The sequence below is a fragment of the Primulina tabacum genome, chromosome 17 (assembly GCF_025594145.1).
Source record: "Primulina tabacum isolate GXHZ01 chromosome 17, ASM2559414v2, whole genome shotgun sequence".
NCBI lineage: Eukaryota > Viridiplantae > Streptophyta > Magnoliopsida > Lamiales > Gesneriaceae > Primulina > Primulina tabacum.
This window is the reverse complement of record NC_134566.1, coordinates 14,134,702-14,148,319: the sequence shown is the minus strand read 5'-3', so window position 1 is coordinate 14,148,319 and position 13,618 is coordinate 14,134,702. Positions and strand designations below refer to the sequence as shown.

The following is a 13,618-nucleotide window of genomic DNA, read 5'->3' as shown; positions in this document are numbered from 1 at the left end:
ATAGAGGTGTCGATTACGGTATAGCATGGATAGTATAGATAGAGAGTTGGTATTTGAAAGATCTCAAAAAGAATGTATGCAGAAATATATGCATCTCACAATTGACACAAGTAACTTATGGCAACCGTGCAAGTGATCATAATCCTCGAGAATTCCATTGATGTTGTCTCAATTTCATTTGAAATGATTTTTCTTGCTTCAAACTCCATACCCTTTTTCGGTTTAAATTACTTGTGCAAATACCTACACCTATCACCAAAATAGCACCTTCCTTGAGGATAATATCGACACGCTTGCTTTTGTTCATGAACTAAAGGATTCCCAACTGCAGTAGAGCTCACCTGATTATGATAAGCATGATTTTGCTGGGAATAGCTTGGAGGATTGCGGATCGTAAGAGATTGGGCATGAAATGGACTTGTATTATTGCTTGGCCTCCAAATTTCTTCACAATATTGCCTTGGAAATGGCCCTAGGATGTGACAATTTGCAGAACTGTAGTCCTTATGCTGTTTGTTTCGACTCTCCTCACGCTTCCCCTTTTGCTCGAGTTCCCGATTTCTGTTCCGGTTTTCCTTTCCTATTTCCCTAATATAAAAGAGAAGTTCACAAGTTATTGAGAAATAATTTTCTAGTGTTGCAGGTTTAAAGGAATGCGGTATGACCACCCCATTCTAGAAATGTTTATACTTCTCTTCCAAACTCATTTGTTTAGAAACTACTATGTGGATCATCAATAACTTTATTTGCGTAGATACCATACCTATTCAATTTCTGTGTTTTGTGTAGTTCCTTCTTTTGTATTCGTGCTTCCCTATTCAAGCGAGCAGTACCTCCTCTAGTATGCTTTTCCAACAATATTTTATGCCTTTCCCCTTCGTCTTCCCATTTCTGACGCGCAACAAAAGCAAAAGGTAGCACACGTATTACACAATGCGATGACATATGAATAGAAGAAACATTTCGACTCAACACAAACCTGTCTCAAGGTTTTCAACCTGTAAAGGTTCCTGCCTTTAATGAGAAGGGGATGAAGTGGAGGCAGTGGTTTCTCTCCTTTGCTCCACAACACTTCGATCTGCTCAAAACCAAAAATTTAAGTTCATTTTCATCGAATTGGAAAAGAAAGAAATATACATAAAAGTGATGCATAATCTATAGTCGGAATCCAAATGAATCAGTCATAATATACTTAAGCTTCTTGAATGAATATTTGGAAGTTTCAATTGTATTGGCAAAAACGAGGAAGTGTAATTAGTGGGAGCTGATTATGCATAGTTTTTAACCTACCGTAAATGTGTGTTGCTGTTTGGCGGCACCGTAGCTCTCCTTGACAATCCGACCCGCGACTACCTGTGTACCACAAGGGGTGCCATTCCCACCTCGAGATGCGATGTTGAATCTGAGCCATGAAAGATATATAAGAACACCCATATATAACAAATTACCCATTCATGAGCAATTATTTAAACTCGACTTTTTAGTTCAAAATCTACTAATCTATTTTTTCAATGTTTTGGAAGAAAATATCATTGTCGTCCCTCGACTGGAGATTCCTAAGACTGCGGGTAAAGAAGAAAATGCATCAATTTTAGTGTCTTTATCAGATGCAATTGTGCTCATCTCTGGAAAAAGATACTACAGGCTCTGTAGAGGTAAATAGCTTCACTAGACAAAGATAGTTGTCAAGTGGGAGTGGGTCGAAATACTTACAGTTCATACACATTCTGTTCAAACATAACCACATCTCCCATGCATGCATCACCTGCAGAATTTGGACTTAATATTTGATTGGAAAAGGTAAAACCGAAGATGGAAAGCATATGAGCGAAGACAGACTCAGTAGAGGGAGAGCAATGCAATCACAATTCCCAAACAATTAGTATCTTTTCTTTGAAATTTAAATTTCATACACGTTGATTCGGCCCTCAATTAAATTGGTATCATTTATCACGAGTTCTTGAATCACAAACTATTAGGCATAAAACTCTCAGTTCAAAAAGCATACAAAGAAATACCTTTGCAATTGAGAAGAAAACTAGATGCTGGATAAATACTCTCTCCACCACCGTTGACGATACTGATATGTGCGCACAAGCAATGAAATGATTGAATCCGAAGGAACAAGAACCTTTTATAGTAAAGTTTAACAACAGGAAAAGTATATTACTCGATATGCTCTTTAATCCTCTGAATTAGTGTGTCTTTATTGCCGCTTAATCTTAATCCATGTTTCCTTAGATAAATCTTGCACTGATCCACTTTCAGTTTCTGCATCTCACCCCCTGAAAGTATAACAAAAACAGCTACAAAATACAGCCTTTGCCATACAAGAACTGGAGGTTGTGATGCGAAATTTTACTTAGTCTAACTAGGAAGATCGTACATATGTACATAATGACATAAAGAATGAAAACTATCATATTATGTGTAATTTCTCAAAAAAATGTAACTTTTATCTCCAAAATACAAGAAGTCACTTCCGTTCATCCAAAATCTTGAATCTGGCAATGTGTAAACCACACAACTAAAGAAAACAATCGATCTTATTGGATTTCGGATCAAACCTTCAATAATTTTCTGAACAGTTTCATAAGTTTTGTAGTCTTGCTCAGAAAGATCGGGTCCAACCTTTGTTATCAAGTCAGGGTCTTCCCCGTTCTTTTCATTCGCTCCCTTCAAGCTGCTACGAAAACAAGGCATGCCCGCATAAACATTCTTTCAGGAAAATGATGTCAAGGTCTAAAAATAAATATTTTAAGCAGCATACACCTCAAAATTAATAAAACGTCATTTCCCACATAATAATTCAGCAAAAAATATTCTGAGATTGAAAATCAGCCCTCGTTTCAGAACGGGTATGTGTGTGTCACGCATCTAATCAGAATCCACATAAAGAAACAAAATTCACTGGTGGGTTTCCACAAAATAACTCGTTTGCTTACTGGGCTTTCATCTTTTTCTTGATGGAGAAATTTGAGAAGTTTAATCGAGTCTCCTCAAGAACATCGAAACTCGGGTCGTCCTGTGTATCGTCAGAATCGTATCCATCAGTATCGGATTCATAGTGCATTTGCTGCTCAGAAACTTCCATTGTTTTCTATGAATTCTGAGACAGCTTCAAAGGTTGTTTTATTTGCGAGATTTTGGGGTTTCACCTTTCAGCTTCTTGTTTTTTTTGAATCGGTCTCTGTATTTGAAAAGGTATCCGTTGGCAGACGGAATTATGAACAAAATTTGGGCCTTTAATTGGCCTCGGGTGAATCAGAGTATTGGCGAGAATCTAGGTGCAATTGAGGCCAGAGCTCGAATATCATACTTGGGAGTACAATCGAGTCGGGAGCACGACTGAAAAATAATTTAGTATATTTGTCAAGACTCGATTCGAGAATATATCAAGTTATTCGAGTTCAAAAGCTCGATTTAAGTTATATTTTAATTCTAAATAAATAATAATAAATAAATGTATATATAAAATCGAATATCTCGCACATGTAAAACTCGAGATCGACTAGACTAAAGATTCGAGCAAGCTCTTGCTCGAGTCAAGTTTTGACTGACGAGCTACTCACGAATAGTGTGATTTGTTTACGTTCCTATGTGAGAAAGGAGTGTCAAACCCCAATTATTTGTTTGGGGTCAGATTTTGGGTTCAACCCAATTTGACTCGAACCCGAAAACTCTCAACCTTAACCTAGTTTTGTTTTTTTTTTTTTTTTTCGACTTGGGTCAAGTTGGCGAGTCGAGTTTATTTTTGACACCCCTGGGAGAGATGCATGTATTTACCATATAGCCCTAATCTTTGAAACAAGTACAAATATTGATGTTTGAAAAAAAATGGTTTTGTGCGAAAATTATAAAATATCAAGAAGATAAGTGTCAAATACACGTGAGTTGAATATAAAAAACCCAAAAAATGTTCGTGATTGGAGAATTTAAGTATTGATTTCTGCCCCAACCTTCTGCTCGAATTTAATTACTGATTTCTTTAAAATCCAAATTTAAGTTTCCATATCATAGAAATTTCTACAGTTTAACGCTACAACTTCAAAATTCGAGATTATAATGCAATAAGGCAGAAAGGATGAAGAACGATGAACAAATTAGAAATTGAATATGAGAATCTATTTGGTCATTAAGAGTTGATAATACTCGCAATATGTTCGTACAATTTATTTTCTTGTCTGACTTATGAAATAACACATTTTCCTAACAAACACTGGTTTGTTGGTTAAAACATGTGCATGCTTGTATTCTCTCACCCTAAGGAATCATTTGCTCCACTTAGTGTCTTATATTAAATATTACTACACGGAGTATGTCTCTTGTGAGACGGTCTTACGAATTTTATCTGTGAGACGGGTCAACTCTACCGATATTCACAATAAAAAGTAATATTTTTCATGGATGACCCAAATAAGAGATCCGTGTCACAAAATACGACCCGTGAGACCGTCTCACACAAGTTTTTGTTAAATACATGTTACTCAAACAAGCATCGTTTTACATGAAATATCAAAAAAAAAAATGCACTAAACATGATGTATAAACAAAATACAATAAATCACACACAAAAATTAGATTCATCTCTTTTTTAATTTTAAAAAATCAATAATAAATTATTTTAATCGTTTATCGTTCTTAAGAGTTGTGTTTTCAAAAAAAAAAAAGACGAATCAAATTTTTTATAAATGATTTATTGTATTTTATTTATATATCATATTTTATACGTTTAATTTTTAATAATAATTCTTCCAAGCAAGTGGGGGTGCTCTGGTGGCTAGGCTGTGTGCTTCCTCCGAGGGTGGTGGCTGAAAATCTCAAATGAGGGAGTTAGAGGATCTTATTGCGTTATCAAATTTTGGTGGGCAAAATTTTGGGTGAACAAAGCTTGTGTGCAATTTTTGTTTTGTCAATTGTATTTAATAAGAACAACATTCAAATTCTACCAAGATTCTCCTTTTTGTCAAGATTCTGTATTTTCATTATTTAAAACTTTAATATGTTATTTTTCATTTTTAAAATACTATGTATGATCAAATCTTGATAATGTATTTTATATATATATATATATATATATAAATAACCACCATTAATTTTTAATTAATTATAAGTGAATTAATTAATTCTAGACTCTTCTAAGATATTTCATGAGAATCTTATATTTAGTAGTCAATACTAATATATTATTTAATTAGTATATTCTAAATTTTAAATTCACTAAATAAATAATTCGAACTCGTTATAACACCAATTGACGATCAGACAGCTTCGATCTATCGATGATACAAATCTCGTTCATATAATGAAAAAAGAAAATATCGAATATAAAAATTTTCTACTGATCCGTTTTTGGAAGCTTTCAGTTTTGTAAACTCTTTCACTGAAACATACAGTTTCACTCTTCTTAGTTAATTAGCAGTTAACTAACTTCCACAAATTCTAATATTATAATCTAATCTAAAACCAATCTGTAGATTGATTTTCATCAAACTGTAGTCATCAAATTCAACTTCTTGAATTTGATTATCTCAACAGAAACACATAATTCAATACCAGTGTGACCCTCAATAGCTTAGAGATATAACTAACCATTGTTCACAACTTCATGTGATTCAGAACAACATTTTTTATTACTTACGCTAATTAACATCATTCTTTTCATTAACCACTTGATCAAAAACATCATAACTCAAGTCTAAGTGCACATGGTAAAAGCGTCTAGTGACATTGCTCACGATCACCTAGGTATCCCAGATATAGTGTGCAAGAACCAGTAAGTTATAATTAGCGTACAGTATGATCCCTTCAACTCGTATATCTCGAAAATATGAAATCCTTGGTATATTGAGAGTTGCAAATGAAATCGATAATAATATGATGTATATTTGAATAATAATAGTGAAATCGTTTGTGCAGCTAAGAAAACACATTTCCTTAAAGCACATGACATGCTCTAGTCATAGACTCCTTGTACTATTAACTCATCAGATCAGATATGATATCTTCACATATAGTCGAGCGATGAATCCCTGACTGCAGTGCATTGTCTTCTATGTATTTCGAAACTACATGCAACGTCGCCACTTGATGACCTTCAATGGAGTCGGCAAACAAATCAAAGTGCATGTTAGTACGCAGAGCCTCTATGTTGTCCGAATCAAATGACTAATGCTATACAACCATAACCATAGACTAATCTACTCGATAAGTGATAACCACTTAGAAAGTCTGATGAAGAGTTGTTCAATGCCTCATCAAATGATCATTCCTATGTATGAATGGATATCATCGTGTCTTTATCAATGAAATATGACGATTTCATAACAGATGATAGTCTCAAACTCGAGCGCCATTTATCCTTGTTTTATGTTGCTGAATCCACTAGGAACATATTTAGTATATGCAGTATACTTCTTAATGAATTTCATGATCTATTAGACTCGCGGAAATTATGATAATTAAAACTCAAGTCAGAAATTGACTCGTTGAGCATTTATTTTAACAAAAATGATTTCATTTTCTTTAATAAACTTTGATATAGAACATACAATTTTTTCGTGCTTTTCAACCATATGGTTTCAAAAATGCATTTTGACTCCACTGTCGACGCTTCCACCGAGACAAAAGCATATTCTAGCAAACAAATTTTGTGGTTTGTTTAATTTTATTAGTGATCAAATGCAAAAATTCGAGAAAATATTAATGGTGTTTGGTGTCATATTCCAAGCTTTTCAAGAATATACCATTGAATGTCTTTTTCAAGGCAAGAGACAATTCATATTTAGAATTTGTTTAATTTAATGGCTCTCACTAAACTCACACACTGTTAAAACCCGTATTTCGTTGTGAGTTTTTCGCTATGTCTGTTGCGTAACAAACTACCGATCAAAATATTTCTTCCTGCCGTGCTTCTGCTAAAACAACTGAATTTAAGGGCTTCATATTTGTGTGAGTTTCAGTTTTTTAATGTGTAAAAATTTGTTCTGATCTTGATTTATTGTAAACTATATTCTTGATTAAATTTCTTCCACTGAAAGGTAAGTTCTATCCATCAGGGCCTTTTCATTTTCACTAAAGATTGAATCTTTTTTCCGTTCTCGCGCAGCTGAATTTATCAGATGGTGATGACTGCCTCTTTTGCATCTCCACTCTGTACATGGCTGGTAGCAACAACATGCATGAATGAACCAAGCGAAAAGGAGCGTATTCCCAAGTCGGCAGAATTTGCACGGAGCTCAAAGAAGTTTAGTAACACAGCTAGAAGGAGAAATTTTGAGAGCAAAAATGGTGGGAGCTCGTTGTCTTCTTTCTGTGGTTATAAGATACGAAGTTTGATGAGTTTCTGTCCTTTTAAGCCCTGTGAAGAGTACAATAACTCGCAGGGGATTTCTTCTTCTTTTTCTTTGTTTGGATCCAAGGCTGTGCCAATTAGTCACAAGCAGAGGAGGTTGAGTAAATCTTCTCGTTCTGGTAATAACTTGTTTGTGACTTGATTTTTCCTGATTGTTGCATTGAGAATTGTATTTATGAATGTTCCAGTAATTTTAATTGTTTGCGTGGAATCCTGAAGAAGTTTGAAGTGACTTAAAAGCCAGTTCCCCAGCATAAGTGTATTTGTTTGGATAAGTTCTGAGAATCCTCAAGTCAATTCACTCCTGTTAAGATCAAGGAGATTTGTTTGATCCATCACTTGTAATTGATGCTGTGAAATTGCATGAGTTAAGAAGAATGCATTTTTTTCTTTTTGAAAATAGTTGGTCCGTGAATGCTAAGAGTTCTTGATTACAATAATTAATGAATTTTTCCCATATGTACCTGTTATACAATTTTGTAATGTGGTGAGCTCTGAATGGATATATTTCTACACTAGGCAAAACCATGGCAGCTGCTGTACAACAGGTGAAGCAAGTTGCAACAGATAAGTTAGTCCTTACAAAGAAAAGGAGGGTGGTTGTTACAGGACTCGGCGTCGTATCTTCACTTGGACAAGATGTGGATGAATTTTATAATAATCTTCTTGAAGGTATTAGTGGGATTAGCCAGATCGAGGCATTTGACTGTTCAGAATTCCCCACGGTATGATCTTAACTGTTCTTATTGCAAACATTGTCTTTCCAAAGGGCTATAGGTACGAACCTTGACATCTTCTTCACAACAGCGGATTGCGGGAGAAATAAAGAATTTCTCATCCAATGGATGGGTCTCCCAAAAGCTTTCAAAGAGGGCTGATAATTATATGCTCTACTTGATCAAGGCTGGGAAAAAAGCTTTGGCAGATGGTGGCATTACGGAAGAGGTCATGACTGAGCTAGACAAAGCTAAATGCGGTGTCATAATTGGGTCCGCTCTTGGGGGCCTAAAGGTATTCATGATATGAAGTCTGTAGACTCATGAAATTTGTCAGTACTTTTATTACGTCTTTTAAAGTGACAAGAATGAAACATTCTGAACTTGCCTATATCTAAAGATTCAATGTTTATATAAGTTGTTGCTGTTGTCACTTCTTTAACGTATTGGCTATGTTTCGAACAGGTTTTTACGGATGGTGTAGAAGCTTTACAGGTGTCACACAAGAAGATGAACCCTTTTAGTATACCTTTCGCTACAACTAATATGGGTTCTGCCCTTCTTGCAATGGATTTGGTAAGTTCGATTCAGTTTTGTCATGGATAAATCACAAGTCATTCGTCCAAAGTTTGAGCAACAGCCTTAATGCTTAAATATAGGGCTGGATGGGTCCAAATTACTCCATATCTACAGCTTGTGCGACGGGCAACTTTTGTATACTAAGTGCGGCAAATCATATTATAAGAGGTGAAACAGTAAGTGACTGCCCATATTTGGCACAACTAAGCTTTCTTCTATATTTCATTTTTTTCCCAATGTTATGTATTTATGTTTGAACCCATGCCTTGGTTTAATCCAAGTACACTGCATCTTGAAGGATATGATGCTTTGTGGAGGCTCTGATGCAGCAATTATTCCCATAGGTAAGATTCAATCTAAATAACATTAAATATTTTCATATGTTCCCCATACGACATGCATTGATTGTCCTGAAATTATGACTAAATTGCAGGATTAGGAGGATTTATAGCTTGTGGATCACTGTCTCAGAGGAATGAAGATCCAACTAAAGCTTCTCGTCCCTGGGATATGGTATTCAGTCAGTTTTATCTTTTTCAAATGTGTTGCAGTGAATTCACTAAAACTCGGATCCTTAGTTCAACTCTGATATGAAGTTTCATGTTGTAATGGAGGAAGCAACGTGATGGATTTGTAATGGGAGAAGGGGCTGGAGTGCTGCTCCTCGAAGAACTAGAGCATGCCAAGGTATGCTTCTTTGAAATTAAATAGCCGCAGATACCCAAATGGAATTGGACTCCAACAAGAAGAAATTGTCTTTATTGTAGCGGAGGGATGCAACTATCTATGCAGAGTTTCTGGGTGGAGGCTTCACTTGTGATGCATATCATGCAACTGAGCCTCATCCTGATGGTTGACATTTGTCTTCCTTGAGTTCAATAATTTCTAGATTTGATGTTTTGCACGGTTATAACAATTATTGACTGAAAACATGTCAGGTTATTAATTGAGACAAAAGGCACATTTGAGCCCTTGAGAATAGGTCATTTGAAGAAGGAAACAAGATTATGAATAGTTAGAAACTTGAAATTTTGAGCATACGTGCTTACTGGTTTTCATGATATGTGCTGCTAATATCCCCTACTTCTCCCTTAACCTGAGTATTAAGTTCTTATGTTGTTTAGATTATAAAAACATCCCGCTTTGAAAATAAGCAAGCCTACTGGATTTAATTTTGTTATCCAATATTCTGTGAACTTGTGAGCATGATTCAATAGCTGTTTTTTGTTGAATGAAAGACAATCTTGTTCTTGATAATTAAAGGGACGGGAATTGTTCTTTGCATGGAGAAGGCCTTGGCGCAGTCGGGGGTAGCTAGAGAAGACATCAACTATATAAATGCTCATGCTACCTCGACACCATCAGCCGACTTGAAAGAATATCAAGCTATCCTCCGATGTTTTGGACAAAATACTGAGGTCAACTCAGAAGATCCGAATCTGGTCAATTATTAAAGTATGTTGATAATGCTTTAAAATCTGAAATTTTCAGCTGCGGATAAACTCCACAAAATGTATGCTTGGTCACCTATTGGGGGCTGCTGGTGCTGTGGAAGCTGTGGCGACAGTTAAGGTAGTTTGGCAATGAACAAACTTGTTAGGGGAGTGTGTTTTATCCTATAAAGTTTGTCTTTTTACTGGCCGAACAATCAGGTCATATGACCGATGTCCTTCTTGTGATGCATACAGGCCATACAGACTGGGTGGATCCATCCAAATATCAACCTTGAATACCCAGATGAGGGTGTGGTATGTATTCGTTTTTTCGCCCATTCCCCACGACTTTTCTCTGATGTGATACACTAATGAAATGCTGCTCCTTCCTCAGGATGCAAACATACTCGTTGGCTCCAAGAGGGAACGGGTAGACGTAAAAGTAGCTCTCTCTAATTCACTTGGCTTTGGAGGTCACAACTCCTCTATTTTATTTGGCCCATACAAGAAGTTTGGTTACTGATACCACTGCAATAAATCCTAGTGGCTGAACTCTAATTTTTACTCTAAAATAGTTATTTTTGTTTTATCTTATTTTGTTTTTATTTCTAGTTTTCAAATCAAGTGGGTTAGATTCTTATCGTTTTATATTTTATCTCATGTCTTATTTTTTTTAGCTTGAAAAAACTTAATTTTTAAAATTACTCACAATATATAGTAAAGAAATAATGGATACCAACTACAGAATATATATTTTTTTTTTTCAAATTTATTGTTAACATATTTTATTAAAAATATTTTTCAAAATAGAAACACAAAATATACGCGTGTATATAAAGTGAATAAAGTTCAAATTGTTGAAAAATATATTTAAAATGTGTGTATTGAATATTTGAATGTTGAATATTTGAATGTTGAAAATAAGAGTTGTAAATATTGAAAATTAGTGTGTGATGATGTAGGTAATGATGTATTTTATTTTTGGATTATTTGTAAAAATTTCCTATAAATAGATCTCTCATTTGTGAAGAAAATCACAATTGAGTAGAGAGAAAAATATTATAAAGTGTGTAGTTTGGTAAATTTTGAGAGTTTGAGATTTTTACTTTTTACCATAAATTTTTACTTTTTCACAACACGTTATCAGCACGAAGCTCTAAAAGTCCTCCATCCTTTTCCAAGCTCCAAACAGAAGAAAAAGGTAACAAAAGTAATAATATTTATTTTACTGTTATTTATTTATTGTGTATATATTTAATATATAATATAATGTTATTAGAAATAATAAAAATAATTTTTTCAAAAACTTGTTATAAATCCTGGGAGGATGTTAAGACGACATCCCACACTCCCGGTAAGGGATACGACAAGTATAAAAGCCTATAAGATTTTTAAATAAAATATCTTATGACACATCATTATAATAATATGATATGATATACATAATTATTTAAATATGTCTAATATTATATACACCATATTATTACCATAAAATTATACAAATACATACCTTTATTTTTTTATACACCAACGGTCATAAACGGTAACAAAACGGCTAGTTTTTGCCCCATAAATATGATCTCATAAACACATTCAATCACTCCAACTTTCTCTTCTTCTCTAAAAATTATTCTTCGCTAAATTTTCGAAGAAAAAAGAAGATGGCTTTCTCAAGGTTATTTTTAATTATTTTGGTTATCATACTCACGAGTCTTTTATTTATCGGAGAATATCCTCCTCGTGTATTTTCTTTATTTTTACAAATGCTTGTACTTGTTGTTTATCTATTACTTTGTATTGCAATATTCATTAACTAATAAAATGCATCGTAATTTTTTTTAGTACCACCATGTCAAATTTGACAAAGCTCGAATTTGTTGCGCTCGACATCACGGGAAAAAATTATATGCCATGGACTCTCGATGTAGAAATGCATCTTGAGTCATTGGGTCTAAGTGAGACAATAAAAGAAAATGGCATATCGACATCACAAGAAAAGGCAAAAGCCATTATATTTTTGCGTCGACATCTCGACGAGGGATTGAAATGTGAATATTTAATTGAAAAAGATCACATGGCTTTGTAGAAAGGATTGAAAGAAAGATTTGAACATATAATAGAAGTTATACTTCCGACCGTCCGTGATGAATGGAATATGTTAAGATTCCAAGATTTTAAGAAAGTCAGCGATTATAATTCAGCGATGTATCGAATAATCTCGCAGCTAAAATTTTGTGGACATGAGGTCACAGAATCTGAAATGCTTGAAAAAACATTTTCCACGTTTCATGCATCAAATATTACTCTACAGCAACAATATAGAGTACGTGGATTTGCGAGATATTCTGAACTCATCGCCTGTCTTCTTGTGGCAGAAAAAAACAACGAGCTATTAATGAGAAATCATCAGTCCCGACCCACTGAATCAACAGCATTTCCAGAAGTAAATGCTGTAAGTAAAAATGAATTTAAACCTGGAAACCAAAATCAAATTCAAAGACAAGGTTTTGGTCGAGGTCGAGGTCGAGGTCGTGGACGTGGACGTGGACGTGGAATTGGCCGTGGTCGTGGTCGAGGCCGTGGTTTTGAAAACAATAGAGATAGTTATTTTAATAATTCATCTCAAAAGAGCGTCCCAAACCATCCACAGAAAAGGCATCATGAGAATACAAGTGTTAATGAGAATCACTCAAAAAGATATGAAAGTTCTTATTTCAGATGTGGTACTCCAGGACATTGGTCCAAAATTTGTCGAGCCCCTGAACACCTTTGTAAACTTTATAAAGAATCATTAAAGGGGAAAGAAAAGGAGACCAACTTCACTGAACGCAGTGACCATTTGAGTGATTCAACTCATTTTGATGCTGGTGATTTTATGAATGATTTCTCTGGAAATGATCAATATGTTGGTGGGATAGAAATGAACAATATTGATGCTGCAGATTTTCTCAATGATTTCTCTGAAAATGAACAATATAGTGGTAGAATATGTACAATAATTTATTTTTCATGTATCCATATAATGTTTTATTATGATATGTGTTATATTTAAATATATATTGCCAGTAATTTTATTTCATTGCATATTTTTTTGAAGTTCAAAAAATGGAAAATGCTATGAGCAAAGCTGAAGTTTGCATACCCGATAGTGGTACAACTCACACTATCCTCCGAGATAAAAGATATTTCTTGGAACTAAAACCAACAAAAACAACGGTGAATACAATATCAGGTCCTGTAGACTTGATTAAAGGATGTGGTAAAGCACAATTTTTGTTACCTAATGGTACAAAATTTTTGATCAATGATGCTTTATATTCACCACAATCGAAAAGAAATTTGTTGAGTTTTAATGATATATATTCCCATGGGTATGATACTCAAACAATGAATGGAGGGAATAAGAAATATATGTGTCTTATCACATATAAATCAGGAAAGAAATATGTGATTGAAAAACTACCAATGCTCCCTACTGGATTGCATTATACACATATAAGTCCGATTGAATCAAACATGATAGTTGATAATTCTTC

The 13,618-nt window shown here is 34.4% G+C and overlaps 2 protein-coding genes across 5 annotated transcripts; one reads left to right on the top strand and one right to left on the bottom strand.

Annotated features, from left to right (window-relative positions):
* Positions 1–50: 50 nt before the first annotated feature.
* Positions 51–3,334, bottom strand: LOC142532022 (zinc finger CCCH domain-containing protein 62-like). 2 transcript variants are annotated; one of them, XM_075638323.1, is made up of 9 exons: positions 2,946–3,334; positions 2,568–2,683; positions 2,171–2,285; positions 2,019–2,080; positions 1,714–1,765; positions 1,291–1,402; positions 980–1,078; positions 764–891; positions 51–588 (listed from the first exon to the last, which is right to left on the bottom strand). In XM_075638323.1, exons 1-9 carry the CDS (start codon positions 3,092–3,094, stop codon positions 228–230), a joined length of 1,194 nt encoding a protein of 397 aa, XP_075494438.1. In that variant the 5' UTR covers positions 3,095–3,334; the 3' UTR covers positions 51–227. The 2 variants fall into 2 exon arrangements, with proteins under 2 accessions (XP_075494438.1, XP_075494437.1); XM_075638322.1 differs by having other exon boundaries at positions 2,568–2,686; positions 2,946–3,333.
* A 3,490-nt stretch (positions 3,335–6,824) lies between these two features.
* LOC142531031 (3-oxoacyl-[acyl-carrier-protein] synthase II, chloroplastic-like) lies at positions 6,825–10,753 on the top strand. 3 transcript variants are annotated; one of them, XM_075637015.1, is made up of 14 exons: positions 6,825–6,951; positions 7,109–7,473; positions 7,874–8,079; positions 8,162–8,365; positions 8,536–8,646; positions 8,730–8,825; positions 8,948–8,993; positions 9,083–9,162; positions 9,268–9,336; positions 9,417–9,501; positions 9,913–10,067; positions 10,141–10,221; positions 10,338–10,397; positions 10,477–10,748. In XM_075637015.1, the coding sequence occupies exons 2-14, from the start codon at positions 7,122–7,124 to the stop codon at positions 10,603–10,605; spliced, it is 1,674 nt and encodes a 557-aa protein (XP_075493130.1). In that variant the 5' UTR covers positions 6,825–6,951; positions 7,109–7,121; the 3' UTR covers positions 10,606–10,748. The 3 variants fall into 3 exon arrangements, with proteins under 3 accessions (XP_075493130.1, XP_075493132.1, XP_075493131.1); XM_075637016.1 differs by lacking the exon at positions 6,825–6,951 and adding an exon at positions 6,995–7,040 and having other exon boundaries at positions 10,477–10,751; XM_075637017.1 differs by lacking the exon at positions 9,417–9,501 and having other exon boundaries at positions 9,942–10,067; positions 10,477–10,753.
* The last annotated feature ends 2,865 nt before the right edge of the window (positions 10,754–13,618 follow it).

Bases quoted from the DNA above. Each gene is read 5' to 3' on its own strand.
- LOC142531031 (XM_075637016.1), top strand. From the start codon at position 7,122: ATGGTGATGACTGCCTCTTTTGCATCTCCACTCTGTACATGGCTGGTA. The intron at 8,647-8,729 runs GTAAGTTCGATT...GCTTAAATATAG, and splicing joins CCCTTCTTGCAATGGATTTG to GGCTGGATGGGTCCAAATTA. The intron at 8,994-9,082 runs GTAAGATTCAAT...ACTAAATTGCAG, and splicing joins TGCAGCAATTATTCCCATAG to GATTAGGAGGATTTATAGCT.
- LOC142532022 (XM_075638322.1), bottom strand. From the start codon at position 3,094: ATGGAAGTTTCTGAGCAGCAAATGCACTATGAATCCGATACTGATGGA. The intron at 2,081-2,170 runs GTAATATACTTT...CGCACATATCAG, and splicing joins AGGATTAAAGAGCATATCGA to TATCGTCAACGGTGGTGGAG. The intron at 1,403-1,713 runs GTAAGTATTTCG...TTCATGGCTCAG, and splicing joins GAACAGAATGTGTATGAACT to ATTCAACATCGCATCTCGAG.